At 36.4% G+C, this 20,631-nt stretch overlaps 1 protein-coding gene across 2 annotated transcripts in view; it reads right to left on the reverse strand.

The window, feature by feature from the left end:
* ARL6IP6 (ADP ribosylation factor like GTPase 6 interacting protein 6) overlaps window positions 1-20,631 on the reverse strand; it is a 50,926-nt gene that overhangs the window by 13,327 nt on the left and 16,968 nt on the right. The window contains exons 3-4 of one of the 2 annotated variants that reach the window (XM_023542952.2): window positions 19,750-19,882; window positions 14,748-14,829 (exon numbers count right to left, since the gene is read on the reverse strand). In XM_023542952.2, the coding sequence (XP_023398720.1) occupies window positions 14,748-14,829; window positions 19,750-19,882 (215 nt within the window). The remainder of the gene's footprint in view (window positions 1-14,747; window positions 14,830-19,749; window positions 19,883-20,631) is intronic. The other variant, XM_003405841.4, reaches the window with a different exon arrangement.

Consider the following 20,631-nt stretch of genomic DNA (forward strand, 5'->3'; position numbering starts at 1 on the left):
ACTGACTCGACGGCACCTAACAACAACAACAACATAAGCACTAAGGTGCCCTTGCGGCACAATGATCAGGTGCTGGGCTTCTAGCTGAGAGGTCAGCAGTTCGAACCTCTACTCGAGAGAAAGATGTGGCAATCTGCTTCTGAAAGGTTAACCAAAAACCAAACCTGTTGCCATAGACTCAATTCTGACTCACTTGGGCCCTGGAGGACAGACTAGAACTGCCTCATAGGGTTTCCAGGGCTGTAATCTTTACAGAAGCAAGCTGCCACATCTTTGTCCTGCGGAGTGACTGGTGGGTTCGAACTACCAACCTTTCAATTAGCAGCAGAGCACTTAACCACGGTACCGCCAGACAGGGCTGCTGTGAGTTGGAACTGACTTCACAGCAATGAGTTTGGGGTTTTTTTTGGTAAATGAACACTGACTAGCTGAAGAACTTTACGTACAGATTTTCCCTGACATTTGGTCCCTGTATCTTGTAACAATTTTACTACCTTTTCTTTTTGAATATTTGTCCTACTAACTGTACTGAAATAACACTATTTCTTATCTTAATAGATAAGGATGAGCAGTGGCATCACGAGGGTTGGCGTCACCCAGTGTGGTAACTCATGGTGGTCACTCCCCAAGGACCTGCCTGTACCAGATCATACAGAATCCTCAGTAATGTTATCAATTTTAATCACATAATAATGGGATATAGTTGTAAGTTGCTTAAATGTAATATTTCCTAGATCATGAATACTAACAACAAAATTGTTTTGTAAAATCTTTCTACACTGAAGTACGTTGAGCTACATTATTAGTAAGCGAGCAGAAGCTTTTTTTGATTTTTCTTCTTTTCCTTTAACTACTACTTCATTCTCAAATAAGTTATTGGTATAGGTTCACAAATACTAACTGCCACAATATTACACCTAAAACACCAGACAATTTGACAAAACCAGCAGCTATAGAAACACTGGGAACAACAAAAACAATAGTGCAGGCTTGTATCGCAGGCAGAAGAAACCATGGGATTCAAAACATCACTGTAATTGCATAATAATGACAGCTCTAGCCAGAGTGCAGTAGGATACTCATTCTGAAAGTAAATTAGAATTGTTTTAGCCTTGTAGGTACATTGATACATGTAAGCTGGGCTTACAAAAAATGTTTTTGTTATAACTACAGGGATATTTTTATAAAAAATAATAAATTTCTGCTGATACACTGTACAAAAATTTGATAAGTCATTTTGGCATCATTTCCTCTGATATTATCACCCAGTACAGTCTGTCCCCCCCGGTACCTCTCTAGTAACGCCACTGAGAATGAAACATACTAAAAGGAAGAGAAAGTCATGTCCAAATGATGTCAGGAGGCAGAATAAAATCCTCTCCTCACTGAAGCAGCTGAAGTGAGGACATGCAGGGAGGTACACTGACAGAAGAGCTTAAAGTCATAAGCAAAAGGGTACTGGAATGAGAGAGTCATAATGCCCATATTCTCTCCTGCTTACCTGAGGAGAGGCCAAAGTCAGGAAGTGCTTAGATGTGAATTAACACTTGAAGAGAATCTCGTAATACTGACTCCAGTCCCACAAAATCTGTGGCAGAGAGTGAAGAAGGCATACTCTCCAAAGAACAACTCCTTTTCGTCCCACCTGGGGCTACAGAAGACCCGGATGTTTCCTGCTGGCCCCCTATTCTGGTCAATGGAGTTGTTATTTAGTCTCTCCACTCAATTGTCATTCACCTAGGGGCTAGTTTAAAGATGCTTCCCAACTGCCATTAAGGGCTAATCCACATAGCTATACTACCCAGTACACACTAAAATAGAAAATTCCTCAAACATATTGATTAGTGAACATTAGCCTAATGATAAAATTGAACAGTCAGCATCATCAACCATTATAAAAACACACTAATGATCTAGGAAACATTTAATACAAAATGAAGTTAACCATGGAACAGAATTTCCAAAGTTATTATTCTGTTTTACTAGTATGTGACCCTCCCACACCCACAAAAGTAGAAAAACCTCTGAAGTACAGTTTCCTAAACTTTAGGAAGTTTTAACTACTACAATGCTCATATAATTGAATTTTACTGAGCTGTACATACTCACGCTCAGTGACTTTTACAAAGCAGGTAAAGTAAACGCATTTCAGTCACAATAAATGCTCTAGAGCATTGGCTCTACCACCTGTATCTCACTTATGATCCTCCAAGTTCCACTGAATATAATGAAATACAATACTAATCTCATATTTTAAGCTTAATAGAGAGACCTATCTGCAATTCTAGCGTTTAAAGGTTCCTGGTAAATTCACTCTCAATGTCACTATGCACGAGGCTCAGAAGATACTTGTGGTCTGTCATGGACTGAACCGTGTTCCCCCCCAAAAATGTCTGTCAACTTGGTTAGTCTATGATTCCCAGTATCGTGTGATTATCCACCATCTTGTCATCTGATGCGATTTTCCTATGTGTTGGAAATCCTACCTCTATGACATTAATGAAGTGGGATTAGCTGCTATTACGTTAATATGGCAGGACTCAATCTACAAGATTAGCTTGTGTCTTAAACCAATCTCTTGAAAAGAGAGAAGTCGGCAGAGAAATGTAGGGACCTAATACCACCAAGAAAGCAGTGCCAGGAGCAGAGCGCATCCTTTGGACCTGAGGTTCCTGCACTGAGATGCTCCCAGACGAAGGGAAGACTGATGACAAGGACCTTCCTTCAGAGCCATGAGAGACAGAAAGACTTCCCCTGGAGTCAGCACCCTGAATTTGGACTTGTAGCCTACTAGACGGTGAGAGAATAAATTTCTCTTTGTTAAAGCCATCCACTTGTGGTATTTCTGTTACAGCAGCACTAGATAACTAAGACATGATGTATTACAAACATTTTTCCTTTTTAAACTTTGTGTGTGTGTGTATGTGTGTGTAAAAATAAGGCAATACTGGTCTCACGCAAACTGAAAATCAAAATCTTACTGGTCCAAGGCATTTACTGTATATTGCTTTATTCATAGTTTGATCACTGACTCTACTATTGATTCCAAAATGGTTCTTATTGTTGCAAGTAATTCATAACCTTTTCATATGAAACAGGCACACACTCTAGGCAAATGGCAACATAAAACAGGTGAAGAGGTCTGGAAGGACTGAGTACAGTATATGCAATTTTTGTTTGTTAGTTCTTCTATAATTTCATTAAGGAAAAGTAAGGGATCTAATCTCAGAAGAATGATAAACTGACCGGGGGAGGACTTTCCTCTGTTACGTAATTTAGATAGGTAAAACAAAATTAGCATAATTTCTTAAGTCCTATGTAATAAAGTCCGAAACTGGAAACTTGATCAGATCCCAAATAAAAACTTTACATCCAGAGTAAATACAACTACAGTATTTAGTATTAGTACTGTCAAACCCACAAGAGTGGGGAGATAATATCCTGGCTCTGACAAGCTGGTCTGATTTTCTTTGTCATGTCATATGGATTTCTAATCTGGATTCCACTACTAAATAAGGTTGAAAAAAACACAAGAAAACAAACCCTATGGTCTCAGAGCAATATAATGGAAATGTTAAACTTTGAAGACCTTTCATTTTAATTCAAAATTTACAAGGTCTCTGAAAAAGGCTTAAGGAATTTTTGAAATGGCATGACTATTTATGGAGATGTGGCTACAATTATTTGCATATATGAATATGATTGAGAAAACCAAATCATGGTAACATTCTTCCCAAACTGCTCATGTTCTTTCAATACAACTATATACACTGTAGATTAATTTTCCTAAAACATTGCTTTACTCAAAATGTTTTTGTACTAACTGGAGGTATAACCGAGCGGAGCAAAGAAATAACGTCAACAAAGTCAAGCTTCCTTAAGGATGTAAGTTTTGACCCAGGTCTAAAAGATGTAGCCATGGACTGGCAGGCAAAAGTGGAATATCATGGTGTAAAGGAAAAAGGACAAAGCCAGAAGTGAAAACTCATACTTGTTTCGTGCTTATCAAGTGAACAGCTGGACTGGATGAACTTAAGGTCCCCTTCAGTTCTAAAGTTCTATGACTATTCCAGGTAGCAGAGACAGAGTAAGTAAAAACACTTCAAAGAGATTACATACTTATGTACAGTTTTTTTCTCTTTATTACAATATACTACTGTTTGGCATTACATGTACTTAAACTGAACAATGATGCACGGAGTATAACGACATACATGTTTTTCTACTTATTTTTTACATGGTCAAATGAATAGCCAATTCTGATAATTCTGCGTTAGTGTGTTAAGTTATATCTTTATCAATTTTCATTTTATTGATGAATTTCCTTGATTGACTAACTCAAAATTATAAGAACTATTCATTTGGACATATAAAAATAATAAGTAGAAAAATACACAGAGAATTCAATGACAAAACCAAAATGTTTCTTAAATGTTATGATTCCTAAATGTGGATTTTCTTATGCCAATATAAAATTCTTTTCCCATGTAATACATTTCTGAAGTAAAAAGGGAAAGAACTGTGAATTATGTTCAATAAGAATTAAAAAATACCATTACAAAGAAAGGCTTGTTAGAACTACTACGATGACTTAGAATATGACTCACGAAAAAGTACTGTATTGTTCTGGTTCTAAAGAATTTCTCTCCAATAAAAAAAAAAAATCCTGCGATGAAGTACTTATATGGTCTCTGTTAGTCGTTAAGAGTTCAAGCTCTGTAGTTAGACCGACATGGGTTTGAGTGCCAGTTCTGCCACTTACAAGGGGTATGACACTAGAAACATTGCGTGATCTCTATTCCTGCCTGTGTAAAATAGAAACAACGATAGAGCCTATTCTTATAAAATTGTTATGAGTATCAGGTGTCTGGCATATGAAAAGATATGACCAATAAGTATTGGTGCAATAGTTCAGCTCCTGGCTGCTAACCAAAGGGTAGGAAGTTTAAACCCATCAGCCAACCCATGGGTGAAAAGACCTGACAATCTGCTTACATAAAGATATGGCCTAGAAAACTCTATGGGGCGGTTCTACTCTGTCGTATAGGGTTGCCATGAGTCATAATTGACTTGATGGCACACTCAGCAACATTAATATCACCTTTCTTTATTGTGGTAAAAATATACATAATAAAACATTTGCCAATTCAACAACTTCAACATATAACTCAGCGACATTATATTCATCATGTCGTGTAAACATTATCACTATCCTTTTCCAAATTACTCCACCACCATTAACAGGAACTCAGTGGCCACTAAGCAATAGCTTCCCCTCCCCCCCATCCCTGGTTATCACCTATATGTCTACTTCATGTAAGTGCAATCATACAGTATTAGTCATTCTGTGACTGACTTACTTCACTCAACATAATGTTTTCAAGGTTCATCCACGTGGCATGTATCACTTCATTTGTCTTTATGGTTGAGTAACACTCAATAATACACACACACACACACACCACATTTTGTTTATCCATTCATCTGTTGATGGACATTTCAGTTGTTTTCAAACTTTGGCTACTGTGAATAATGCTGCAATGAACACTGGTGTACAAATTTCTATTTGTGTTCCTGCTTTCAAATTCTTTTGGGTACATACCTAGGATTGTGACTGTTGGGTCATATGGTAGTTCTTTGTTCAACTTACTGAGAAATCGCCAAACTGTTTTCTGCAGCAACTATAACATTTCGCATTCCCACCAGCAATGGATGAGGGTTCCAGTTTCTCCACATCCTCACGAACACCTGCTATTTCGTTTTATTAATTTAAACCATTCTAGTCTCCTTGTGGTTTTGATTTGCATCTCCCTAACGGCTAATGTCAGAACTGACTCGATGGCACCTAACAACAACAATGGCTAATGGAGGAGCTCTGGTGGCACAATGGTTAAAGTGCTCAGCTGCTAACTGAAAGGTCGATACTTCAAACTCACCAGCTGCTCCACAGGACAAAGATGTGTAGTCTACTTCCATAAAGATTTATAGCCTTGGAAACCCCATGGAGTGGGGGGGTCAGTTCTACTTTGTCCTATAGGGGTCACTATTGAGTCAGAATCGATTCCACGGCAGTGGGTTTTGGTTAAATAGCTAGTAACATTAAGCATCTTTTCATGTGCTTGTTGGCCATTTGTATATTCTCTCTGGTGAAGTCTTTTATACATTCAAGCCTTTTGTACATTTTTCAACTGGGTTTTTTTTTTGTTGTTAAGTTGTAGGAACTCTTCATATATTCTGGGTATTAAACCCTTATCAGATATATGGTTCCCTCAAATTTCCTCCCAGTCTGTAGGTTGTCTCTTTGTTGATAAAGTCCTTTGATGAACAAATGCTTTTAATTTTTATGAGGTCCCATTTATCTATTTTTTCTTTTGCTGCTCATGCCTTCAATGTTGTATCTAAGAATTCATTGTTAAAAACTAGGTCCCACTAACTAGGACAATCTTGGAAAACATCTTTTACGGAAACTTCCACACAAACAAATCATAAACAGCACAAAAGGCCTGCATACTTTCCACTCTTATCTTTCTTTTAGCATTTAATGAATAGTAAGATTTTTTGGACCAATGAAGACTCTCCTGTTACTGAAACCTGTACCAATGATTATTAAGAAAGACAATTCAAAATGTAGAATCACAGTGATTCGGCAGTTTTTAGCCAACTGTGAAAAGTTGAAACTTTCAGTGTTACCCATTTGTAATGGTAATATATACTGATGATTCTGTAGCATTCCTCAGGCTTGGACAAGCATGGCTCTGGCAGCATGCTTGTCCGTTTTCTCACTTTTGCAAATTCTGTAATATTCTTTGGACCCAGACAGACATGGCTCTGGCAACAGGCTTGTCCATTTCCTACTTTTGCCTCTTGGAACATATGCTGAATAAAATCTTACTTTTTGCTTTACTAAAAAACAAACTAGGTCCCATAGTAATATCCCTATTTTAAGTTTTTTTTATGGTTTTAATTCTTACATTTAGGTCCTTGATCTATTTTGAATTAGTTTTTGTGAATGGTGTGATGTATGGATCCTGCTTCATTCTTCTGCTTGTAGAAATCCAGTTTTCCCAGCACCACATATTCAAGAAATTCTCCTTTCCCCATTAGGCAGACTTAGCATCCTTGTTGAAAATCAACTGACATAGATGTACGGGTTTATTTCTTAACTTTGAATTCCATTCCTTGGTCTATATGTTTATCATTACATGACTACCAGGCTGTTTTACTACTGTAGCTTTATAATATGTTCTGAAATTAGAAAGTGTGAGTCCTCCTATTTTATTCCTGTTTTTCAAGATTGCTTTGGCTATTCAGGGCCCCTTACCCTTCCATATAAATCTGAGGATTGACTTTTCCTTTTCTGCAAAGAAGGCTGCTGGAATTTTGAGGAGTGCACTGAATTTATAGATTGCTTTGAATAGTGCTGATAACTGTATTAAGCTTTCCAAGCAATGAACACGGAATGTCCTTCCATTTATTTAGGCCTTTTAAAATTTCTTTTAGTAGTGTTTTTAAGTTTTCAGCGTACAAATCTTTCACATTTCTTGCTAAATTTATCCCTAGGTATTTTATTCTTTTCAATGCTATTGTAAACGGTATTATTTCCTTGATTTACTTTTCAACTTGCTCATTGCTGATGCATGGAAACCCGACTGATTTTTGTGTGTTGCCACTGTATCCTGCCACTTTGCTAAATATCTTCTTTTTAAGTGTGATATATAGTAGAGAGAGGAAAGCTTAGTTACAGATGAGATTTTTAAAAAAGTTGTCTTGATCTGCTACTTCAATTCTCCTTTCCTGCTAAGCAAAACACCTAAACCTAACCCCACCCCGAATCTAAAACAAAGAAAAAAGCAAACAATAACATTATACAAACAGCACCAGTAGCTAGATGGAAGAAAGGAATGGGAGAATTACAGGTTTAAATAAGCATGTGTGTGTTTCTGCTTGGTATTACCCTCTTCCTGTCTGTTCATAATCATTTCTTCCTTTATAATTCCCTAGAGAGAGCCTAGGCTTTCACTATTTATCTCCAGATTCTGTACTCTAGAAATGTAATTTTTAGCAACATATTTACATTAATATTTAGTAGTCTCTTGTAAAGTATTTCATAAAATAATTAAATTTTAATAATTTTCACTTTTCAGAAAAATACATTTAAAATTTAAGCTTCAAATGAATTCAATGGCCCTGTCAATTTAAGTGACTATACTCTTACTTCTGAACCACAAATTAAAGCATTCAATAAACCACTGCCAAAAGTTTCATATAAACTGTCTTTTTAAATGTAACAGGTCAAGAGACTCAAGCATGTCTCCTTTCACCTCTCAGGTTGTTGTTTTTACCTGTGCCTTGGCTGACTAATCTCCATACCAGAGTGATAACACCCAACTCTGCTCTTAAAATCTACATTCCCTGCTGGTTCAGTGATTAAGCCCTTGGCTGCTAGCCAAAAGGTCAGCAGTTCAAATCCACGGGCCAGTTCTTCTCTGTCCTACAGCATCGTTATGAGTGGAAATCGACTTGATGGCAACGGGTTTTTTTTTATACCATATTTATTCCCATATCTCCTTTCCTTCATGTGTATTTCCAAATTTCAGAGATGTTTTTATGATAGAATCCCTACAATTTTAAATAACAACTTCAGTCCCTACTTATTTTGCTTTAGGTAGGAAGCTCTCTGTCCTTGCCAGAATAAAAGGTTATATTAAGAACCAACTGGCTATTGGTTTCTGTGTCAAACTGGCTCAGCAGGGAGCAGGATGAGCTAGTTGGTACTAATCTATCCCCTCCACTTCATCTGTCTCAGCTGCCTTTTATTTATTTTTCTCTCCCTAGCTGAGGAACTGCAAATTCCTAAAGAATTTGAACCTATGTGAGTTTTGGTTGGCGTGACTTTCAGTTCTTCATCTGGAATCAAAAGTTCTTAAGACCTAAACCCAAATTTTGAAAAAAAAATACTAAGAAGCACTTCCTTTTATGTTTCTTTCAGAAATACAAACCCATATAACTTCTTTTGTCCTAAAATTACTTATTTGAAATTGCTAAAGAGAGGTGAAATTGTGTGTATTCCAATGAACTTTTCCAGTGTTATTACAGAAATAGGGTTGGAATTTCAAAGAGAATGCATCCCTTCTTTCACCTCTTTGTTATGTCTCTCTTTAAGGAAAAAACAACATACGCTGCATTCACCCCTTACTTTATCCTCCAAAGTTCCTTAGTTTATAATTTTCTCAATTCCCTTTCCAGTCTTTGTCTTTGTGTAGTTTTTAAAATTTTTACTGTTGACAATACACACAGTGAAATATACACCAATTCAATAGTTTCTACATGTACAATTCAGTGACACTGATTATACCCTTCAAGTTGTGCAACCATTCTCACCCTCATTTTCTGAGTGGTTCCTCACTCGTTAACATATACCTAACTGCCCCCTAAAATTCTTATCTTTTGAGTTGCTGTTAATTTGATACCATCTAGATAGTTCTTAAAAGAGTGCAATGCTCAAGGAAAACATTCTTTACTAATTAAATTATTTTTTGTTTTAAAGAAGACTTCAGGGAATATTTTTGGTTGAATTATCTCAGGACAACTATTTCAGGGGTTATAGCCTTCATGGCTCCAGAAAGTCTGGAGTCCATAAGAATCTGATATTCTGTTCTGCATTTTCCCCCTTTTGAGAGAGGCTAGAAAAAGGCTATATACCAGCAGTTCTTCTTCCAGGTATAAACCCTAGGGATCTAACAGAAGTGACATGAACAAACATGCACACCTATGTTCACTGAAGCACTATCCACAATAGCAAAAAGATGGAAACAACCTAAGTGCTCATCAACAGACTAATGGGTAAGTAAAATGCAGTACATACATATAATGTAATACTACTCAGCAATAAAGAAAAACGAGTTCCTGAAACACCTTACAACGTGAATGAATCTGGAGGATATTATGTTGAACAAAATAGTTAATCATCAAAAAAAAAAAAAACTCATTTTATGAAATGACATGAATAAGTAAATATACAGAAGCTAATGTTCATTAGGAAACCCTGGTGGTATAGTGGTTAAGAGCTACAACTGCTAAACCAAAAGGCCAGCAGTTTGAATCCACCAGGTACTCCTTGGAAACTCTATGGGGCTGTTCTACCCTGTCCTATAGGGTCGCTGTGAGTCGGAATCGACTCGAAGGCACACAACACCATACCACCACAACATTCATTAATGGCCACCAGGGGAGGGGTGGAGGGAAAGTACTCCCTAGGTAGGAGTCATTTTTTGTTTACAGAAATGGGAAAAGTGGCACCAAATATGGGTGATGTTTGCACATCATGACTGATGTAATTGACATCAGTAAGCTGCATACAGGGAAAAGGGAGGAACGGACAAACGCTAGATATCATTGCTTTTATCCCCTAAAAAAAATTTTATTTTCTTTTTCTTTTTTTTATAGATGAGGAAATTAAGGCTCAGAAAGGCTAAGTGACTTGCTCAAATTTTTCCTGATAATATACGGTGTAGCCTGTATTTGGAAGTTCTTTTGATTTCTAAGCCCTTTCTAACATACCAGGCTGCCTCTCGTAATTTCAAAGGCTAGAGAACACAAAGAAAAGGTTCCAAGTAGAAAACTGGCAAGTGCTATCTCTCAGGTATTTATCAGTGCAGCTCTGTGCATGGCCACCTGTACCTTTTCAGCAGCCCATACATAACACATTGCAAATTATCAATAAGCAAGAGCCATGGCAAACAGATGCGAGGCAAATAAACACTCATTAGCTATATTACTCTATGAAAACAACAAGGTCACTGAGAATAGTTAATATGATTTCCTACAGAATTTTGTTACATTTATTTGTTTCCATTCAAAACAATAACAGAATATATAAGACATGCATGTATTTTAACGCTTCACTTTGAGAAGCCACAGTGCAGTGCCATCAGTATATTCATTAATAGTGACAGCATTGCAACTGACAGTTCCAAACACCGTCCCCAGAGAATGAAACTTCATGATACTCAAATATCAAGGCCAAGTTCTTGATCTCTCTCTTTTGTCAGTAGCTTTTCTCTCCTACTATTTTTACTATTAGCTATCTGACATCTGTTTCATTAGTTCATGGCAATAAAGAATCTGATTCCATAAAGGGGCAGCTCTCCAAAAGCTCTATGAAAGAGTAGTGGAGTCAGTTCATTGTACTCAATGTCAAATCTAGTGTGCCTGGAAAAGAAACTTCTAATTTAAATATTAAATCACACACCCAACTTGACCTCCAAGGCTTATATTACTGCCTGAGTTAAGAACCGATAACCGTTTCCCATTACTACTTGATTTGCCCTACCTCCCGAAGAGCTAAACCCTCCCAATGTCAAGAACAAGAAGGTAGAGAAAATCCTTTAATAACATATATATAAAAAAATAAACCTAATATTGAGTACAAAGCATAAATTATATACAGCAATGCCAATCCTAAATCCTGAAATTTCCAGGAAAATCTGTTAAATATTCTACTGTCTGTTGTCTGCTACAACAGTAACAACAATTATGTATTCACACACAAATGTCAAGAAATGTAAATACTCCAGCATTACCTACACCAAAAAAAACTAAAATCAAACCCCTTGCCGTTGTCTCATAGCAACCCTACAGGACAGAGAGCTGCCCCATAGAGTTTCCAAGGAGCAACTGGTGGATTTGAACTGTCAACCATTTGGTCACCAGCCGTAGCACTTAACCACTATGCCACCAGCGTTTCCATTAACTACACCAGAATGTTTTAATAGAAAGTGACACATGCAAAGTGTATCAGATCACATGCATTAATTTTTAGTCTGTAAAGTAGTTACCCAAAGCAGTTTACCAAAAAGTAATTCAAACAACAATCAATTTGTTCCCTTTTCTTTCTCACTAACTTCTAATTTATGTATAAATATAAACTAAATTAAATCAAAAGCAGGTCTTTTCTCCAATTGAGTGTCTGGATATTTATCAAGTATCATTTGTAGCTGAAAGAGAAGTACAAAGGTAGATAACTTGGAATGATCCAACTACGAAAGAACAACAGCATCAGGAAGGCAGCAGATAGCCCCTGGTTTGTATATTAACTGTGAAATATTGTAAATTGCCAATCTAATTCTAAAGATTACATTTAAGCAAGCTTTAGTAAAAAGACACCACTCTTTACATTTGCACATTCCTAAAAATCAGTAACACCAATAATTGTAGTTTCCTTGCATTTTGACCATGAACTCCACACCAAATAAACCATAAATACAACCAATGATGCATTTAAAGAGAAAAGATACCAAATGTCACACTTCTCTACAATATAGTGAGACTTTATGTTCTAAGTTCTATCAGGTGGACTTTCAACTATGTCTTCCAATCTACCTCATTCTAGAAATCGGTACAAGTATATTTAATATATTCAAGCAGTACTTGAGGTAGATATCCTGACTTAAAACTAACAGTCGAGTTATAATAAATTTTTGTGTTCTAAGTTGAGATCATTCTTTTTAAAACAATTTATTCTAGCCTCAAAAAGGCTAATCTTCAGTTGTAAAATTTAAGACAAGTCTAATGATTCTGGTTTTTTGGGTGGTCCTCCTATCTTGGAGATTCCAATCTTTGAATGTTAGAATAGAGGTAAACAGAGGATTTATGAAGAATTGAGACAGTCTCCAAAATTTACAATGCTGTGACATGAAGACATGCTATTTTTACATTTCTCAACAGAAAGAGAGAAATTATTTAAAATCAGTTTCTCAACACATTATTCAATAATTCAAGGTTTGGATTCAGATATCCAGTTCACCAAAAATCTTACTTTTACAAAATTTTGACTACCACAAGTTTGAAATGTGAAGTTTCCAGCAGCATTTGATTACTAAAATAGAGTTGTTGTTCTGTGCTGTCGAGTTGATTTTGACTCATGGTGACCCCACGTGAAAGAGGAGAGAGCTGCCCATACGGTTTTCTAAGCCAGGTCTTTCTCCTTCAGAGCTGCTGAGTACATTCCAACCACCAACCTTTCAGTTAGCAGCCAAGCGCTTAACTGTTGAGCCACCAAGGAGTTAGCTCATTTTAAATATCTTTACGGACAAGCATTGTTTTACCTCCTTAAAAATAATAGGTCTCTGTGGATATCTCCTCTGAAAAACTATCATTTTATCTTACTAAGATAAGCTTCATTGGCACCACTAATTCCCTTCACAATGATTTCATCTAATTTACTAAGGAAATCACTAGATGCCCCCTTATGGTTACTTGCCACTTTATATCCTTAAACAAAAAGAACCACTGCTGTTGAGTTGATTCTGATTCATAGAGACCCTATAGGACAGAGGAGAACTGCCCCATAGAGTTTCCAAGGAGTGCCTGGCGGATTCGAACTGCAGACCTCTTGGATAGCAGCCATAGCACTTAACCGCTATGCCACCACTCTATATCCTCAGGTTATGCAAATTAACTCCACTTTTAAAACAAATCAACTTTTCTTGCAAGAATGGCTTATTTTGGAACCCCCAGTACATTTTAATTTTAGTTCCCTTGGCTTTAGGGTTATAGCAGTATATGCTGTTAACTTTGACCTTTGAACTAAATAATGAGTATTTTTTTCCATGTCAGCGATAATATTTTTATAATTATCACTATTCATTACAATGAAGCAACACTTTTAACTTTTCTAAGACTAGTAGTCTTGATCTTTGACTCTACAAGAAAAGTTATATAAGGTAGACAAATTTAATGACTTATTTCACTATTTTCATACACCATTACTAAATATTCTCATTCTTAACTAAAAAACTAATAAACTTTCTGCATCGTGTTTTCTGCGAGAACCATCACTTAAATACTATCGTTTTCTGCCCAATTTTAGATAAGGTAACGTTTCTACACTGTTGTCGTTAGGTGCAATGAAGTCAATTTCAACTCATAGCAGACCTATTCTAATCATTAAGTGGTTTTCATTTTTTAGGGAGCTGCAGTGGTGCGATGAATTACTCAGTATGGCCTTTCTCACCATGGTCTCCCACACAGGTGACTGGGTAGGGCTGTGCAAATAAGATAATTTGGTCAGTTTTGCCTTAAAAGAGAGCCAGTTCTAGAGCAGAGAGGGAGGGAGTGACAGAACAAGCTGTAACCCTGAGACAGTAATAAGCTGTTGCAGGAGAGACCAGGCAGCAGGAGAAGGCGTGGAGAAAGAAAGCTGAGTGCCTTTGGAGAAAGGCCTAGGGCCAGGGAGAGGCGTGCCTCCCTGAGTACAGTTGGAAGAGGCTGTCCTGATGAAAAAACTGTGTCCTGAGTGTTCCTGAGCCTGAACTATAACTGTTTACTTCCCTTATAATAAACCCCATAATCGTAAGTATGGTCTGAGTTCTTTGTGGCCATTGCAATGAATTATCGAAGCCAACAGAGAAGTAGGGAATGCTGTGTGAGGGATGGTTGGTATCAGAAGTAGTCAAGATGGTGGAGAAAGGAGGCTTGTTTGGCTTCTGCCTCATGGGAGTCAGCCTTGTGCTGTCGATCTTGGTTCTCTTTTCCCCTTGTGAGGTTGGGGGAGGCCAGACACTGCCCGAAGCATTTCTACAGGAGCCCTGCTGGCACACTGGTTAAGCGCTCTGCTACTAACAGAAAGGTCGACAATTCGAACCCACCAGCCACTCTTTGGGATAAAGATGTGACAGTCTGCTTCTGTAAAGATTACAGCCTAGGAAACCCTAAGGGGTCATTTAATTTTCTTATTAACTACAAACCTGCAGTTCCACTATTTCACCACTAGATGGAGGATGTGCATCGGTAATGTGAAATGCAGTCTCAAGTGGAGACTCCTGGTCACTGGGAGAAAAAAATGGAGAGGACAAGCACAGTGAGATGTTAAGAACAGAGTTTGATTGGATTTGGCAATATCGCATGAAAAAACTACCACACAGCAATAGTTGAGTGCCAGTTAATCGTTAGTAAAACAACGCTGTGTCAACTAGTGAGAAATGAAACCCGTTCCCATCTGAGTTGATTCCGACTCACGGTGACCCCTGTAAGACAGAGTAAAACTGCCCCATAAGGTTTCCAAGGAGCGCCTAATGAATTCGAACTGCCTACCTTTTGGTTAGCAGCTGTAGCTCTTAACCACTATGCCACCAGGGTTTCTAAACTACAACGCAAAACAAATAAAAACACTAAACTTGCAGTCAGGTTCTAGCTGTGTCACATGCGAATTTGACTTTGTGCAGGTCATTTAAACTCCCTGGGACTTAGTTTCTTCATCTGCTAAAAAACGGAGGACCTAGACTAATGATAACAACTAAGGGTGGCTTAGGAAGGACTTAATTCTCCCATAATCTTTAATGGGAACCTCTAATACATCCCTAGTAACCCTAGACTATTAGTTAAAAAAGTGTACTTGTTGTTAGGAAAAATGCAGCTTCAAGGCACGTCTCCAACCCATACTCCATTTCCTTCCCCATCAGGAAGACTTACATAGAAGTTTGGGTGTTGCCTCTGGCCCAGTCTAGAATGAACTCCAAGATTATTTTAAGATCTGGGTTCTCTACATATGTATTGTTTTTGCACAGGTAGGTCACATACTTAGATGCATTAACTCCTAGAAACCATAATTAAAGCAGATTATCATAATGTGAAATACTGACTATGCATACGTATTATACTTGTCTGCTTGGAGATCACTGAAAAAACCTCATGAAAGCATAGGCAAACTGATGAGAAGTAAACTAGAAATGCTTATTAGGCAGTGTAGAAAGGGAAGGACAATGAATTATAAAGTAGAAGTGGGGAATGCCTATTTCTTCAAGAAATCTAAATTCCGCCTCTTGTTCTTTAACGCTCTAACAGACTATTCAGTAACAACTAAGTTAAAGTCCTCCATGTATTTAGAACTACATTTGACCCAAATACTTAAATGATTGCTTCTTAATAGAGAAGTCTGTGCATGTAACACTGCAGGATAGCTTTTTAATACAACAAAGTTCCAAAAATATGCCTACTGAAGTCCATTAAGTACCTGTCTGAAAAATACAACTTGCCAAATTCTTTAACTCTTCTATTTCCTAAAGATCATGTGCTTATGTAAAAGTATCTAAGACAGTAAGTACAGAAGAATAAACATGAAAAAAAAAAAAAGAATACAAGGAAAGGGTATTATTTGCAATCTCAATCTCTCCTGGTGAATTAGTGATCCAAATTACTGTATTCACTAAATGTTTCACTGAATGTTTACTGATATTTTTTTTCTTCCCTACTTTTGATTAGAATCAATTCCCTACTCAAGAATGAATTTGCAAATTTCTAGAGGAACATGTTGCTAGCTATGGCAAACACAGTCTTCCCAATTTTTTTTCCATACCAAGCTGGTATTTCTAGGTTTTTTTATTATTTTATTTTTAAAAAAGCCCATGTGGTTAGGAACGCAAAGGATAGGATAGCAAAAGATTGCTTTTTTAACAAACCAAACAGACCTGAGTTTTTTACTCTTTTCATGTTTGATACTCATGAAGCTACAAATAGAGTATATTTTAAATGACTAATCTTAAACTCAGAAAGAAAAAAAGTCTTATTTTCTTTCCTTTAGTTCTACCTGGGTAAGCAGATCCTTGTTTAGTAAATTATGTTTGAATCTAGCTCCCATTAATATTAGTAGATTTCCTTTAAAAAAAAAACTGAATATATATGATGATTGGTCTTTAAAGGGTATTTAAAACATTAGCAATTCAAAAGAAACACTGAATGGAAAATGTTCCCAACATAATGTTAAATAAAAAAGATTACAAACCAGTATGTACACTGTGACATCAATCTAAATTTTTAAAATATGCATAAAGAACAAAAAGATATAGATTAATTCCCTAATTATGAGTTATTTCCATTTTCTTTTTTTTAAATTTTCAACAAAGAACCTGTATTACTTTTATATAGAAAAAAAGAAAAAAAAATTTTTTTTTATAATCAAGAAAAATGTTTCTATTAACATCATTATTTAGGTAATAAAAGAATACACAACTGTTACGAAGGTATTTTTATAAAAGTATGACGTTGCATACTAATGAGTATCAATCTGACTCCTAAGAAAGTCTGAAGATTTCAACTTTCTCAAAAGCTAAGGAAGTTGTTTCCCGGTACAAGCACTCTCTCTACTGGTGACATAGAGAATATACTTATTCTGACATTTCTGAAGTAAGTGCACATTTTCCATGAACACTAGGAGCAAGGTTTTCACTATAAAACTCTGAACATCACCAATTATCATATTTATAATGTCTTTTTGGAGGCTGTGGTTTCTGATAATATGTGACAATTGTTAAATTCCAGTTTGACTCCCATGAAATGATAACAGCTGATTTATCATAAAATTAACTTATTCCTACTTACACAGTTAGAGGAAATCAAAACTATACATGTATTTAAACTGTATTTTTAGGGCTGTATTAACAAGTATGGAAACCCTGGTGGCACAGTGGTTAAGTGCTACGGCTGCTAACCAAAGGGTCGGCAGTTGAAGTCAGCCAAGTGCTCCTTGGAAACTCTATGGGGCAGTTCTACTCTGTCCTATAGGGTCGCTATGAGTCGGAATCAACTCGATGGCACTGGGTTTGGTTTGTTTTTTTTTTTTTTGGTTTATTAACAAGTATGTAATCTAAGTCTCTGATCTAACACTATTCTTATATTAAATCTGAGTGACTAATCACTGCATTGAAAATTGTGGTCCTTATCACTGGATCTAATTTAATAAAAAATGGAAAAAAGAAAAAAGAGTTAAAATGCCCCCAGTTTGAGAGGCAGACCTTTAAGAGAACAATGAAATGTTTTTCTCTAACCCAAAAAGCTTCTGAGACTATAAGGCATTGTAGTGGTGGTGGAAGAGGATAGAGCATAAGAGGCCGTTCCAGGAACAAAGAAAACAAGAGTAAAGTCATGACATTTCAAAATTACACTGTTTTCTTGGGGGATGCCAAGTTAATTTTGTACGTGGCTACAGTGGAGGGTATACTGCAACAGCTGAGGATGAAGTTGGAAAAGTTGGGTGGGGTCGTTGGAAAAGTTGGGGGAAGGATTTGATACGCTATACTTAAGAGTTGAACTTTACATTGAAGGCACTGGGAAAGCCACTGAAGACTTTTAGACAAGGGAGAGCTGTGACTAGATCTGCTTTCAGAAAGATAGCACATTGCACGGCAAATTAAAAAAGTGAGAGCTTACAGGACAGGAAACCAAGGAGTCAAGTACACTGTTCAAGGCCTTAAGTAAAGAAGTCATCTTCCAAAGACATTTCAAGAGGCAGGACTGGCTGGACTTGGTGATGGAATAAATCCAGTGAGCAGGGTTTCAAGCCTTCGTAAACTGGTAGATGCTGATGTCTTTAAGACCAAGATTAGGGTTTTAATCTAAGTACAAGGAACCTTTTAAAATGCAGCCAGCAAGACATACCAGGTAGCTGGAAATGTAAGGCAGGAGTTCAGGGGAGAGATGGAATATAAATAAATGCAAGAAAAATAGATTAAGTTTTTTGACTTAATGAAATGAATCCCATTATATTAGATTTATACCATTTGTTAAAGTAATTGTTGTTAACAGGCAGCAGGAGAGTGCAAATTTCAATTGACTACTATATCATTTGGCAAAATAAACTTTCCTATGAATTATACCCATGTAAACTATGGGATGTTAAATTCTACTGTTATATCTAACTCTAAATTCAAATTACTGATTAATCATAATCCATGTCACACAAAAAAGGACATTTATTAGCAAGTATAAATGTGTTTCACAGATAGTTATTAAAAACTTCTACAAGTATACATATATTTCATTTGAAGTCAACAAATTTTAAAGATATATTTAGAAGACAAAAATATGAGTTTACTAATAATGAAAACCAGTGGTGCCAGTGATATCAGTGATTATTAATAATTATCATCAGTATAAATTCACATTTACAGAGTCCCTCAAATAGATCTTATTTAATCTCTATAACACATCCATGAGGTGAGCTGAAGCTGACAGTAATAACAATAGTAGTTAACAACTATAATTCTATAATAATATACATATCTTTAACAGAATTTATTTTCTGTCTCCTTACCCACTCATACCACCAATTGGTAGAATAAACTAGAGATCTTAGAAGCTCTTATTTGAAGTTAATATTTAAACCTTGTTTTCCTGGCATAAATAAATTGGATTCAAACACTACCTACAAAATTTTCCAAAACTCCTTGAGACAGGAAATACGGACCAAAGAAATTTAATATTGTTCCACTATGAAAAGCATCTAATCTGGTCTACACGTACAAATGGGGTAACATAAATGCTTGTTAATTATTACACCAACTTTAATTCCTGAGGAAAAATCCAATCCTATTATTAAGCCGTTTAAGTCTGATCACTGATGAATGAATCTAGTTAAACTTTGAAATTGCCGACATTAACTTTGCTGTCATAAACGTTTTAAATGAAATTCCACCAAAAACGACAGTCATCAAAGTTTCTCTGTTCTTAGATCATTTCTTAAATTTCATTTTTTACAAAAAGCACTGCATTATCTAGATAAGGAGTTTCATACGCTTGTATCCATTTTTATAAAGGTCGAGACCACAAGCTAAAAAGCACTGTCATTTAAGTTTCACAGATGAACGACTAGGGCCTCAACAACTTATCTGAAAAAGAAACAGCCTTTTCTATTTATTTTAGTGTTTTCAACAGAGTTGGAATGGGTTAAAAAAGAAACAGGACAGGAATACTTACTTGAACCTGGCAGGTGAAAGAGGAGTAGGAGGAAACATTCCCGGTTCAAAAGAATCAAAATAAGTCACTGTCCAAGAAAAGCTGCAACAGGAGAATCCAGCAGTTAGGGATATTACAAGCAGAGTCCAAAATCCTTAATGGGAAGAGAGAGGGGGAAAAAGCTTGAATTACTAACACCAAAACAATTTAAACCAGTATCTTCATGCTCAGAAGATCACATGTATTTCTGATCTTCTGAATTATATGTTCAGTACAAGATAAACCATGCGGAAATGTGAAATACTAAAGCACAACTAGAAGTTATATCATTTTATATTTTAATATGTGGAAAACAGTGCAAATTCATCTTGATTTAACCCTCACCTTCAATTTTATAGAATTCAGTTATAGAAAAACGGCTAAAACATTTTACCATTAAAATATCCTGACACTTTCCATTTAACTTCATGAATCATACCTTGCTGTCTTTATGACTTACAAAGTGATTCCATTCATTTCACTTTTGACATACTAATCAATTTTGGAGTGCCTCCTCTTTATAGGTTTCTTATAAACATTATAATAATTCTTTAACCTCGTTCCGCATATGAACAAAAGTTAGCACCTAATTTACAAATGGGTTAGGATCCTAGATTTGCAGCCAGTCTGCAACGGCATTTTCCCACAAAAATCAAGTCAAAAGCATGGTATTATACCGGACTCAAAGAAAGAGAAAAGGGATGAGAAATGGAACGACGGAACAATAAACAAAATGACAGTGTTGCTGTAGGGTGTCGCTGAATCAATTTCAACTCACAGCGACCCCATGTGACAGAGTAGAACCGATTCCTAGGGTGTTCTAGGCTGTAATTTTTATGGGAGCAGATTGCCAGGTCTTTCTCC

This window comes from Loxodonta africana, chromosome 6 (genome assembly GCF_030014295.1).
Source record: "Loxodonta africana isolate mLoxAfr1 chromosome 6, mLoxAfr1.hap2, whole genome shotgun sequence".
Lineage (NCBI taxonomy): Eukaryota > Metazoa > Chordata > Mammalia > Proboscidea > Elephantidae > Loxodonta > Loxodonta africana.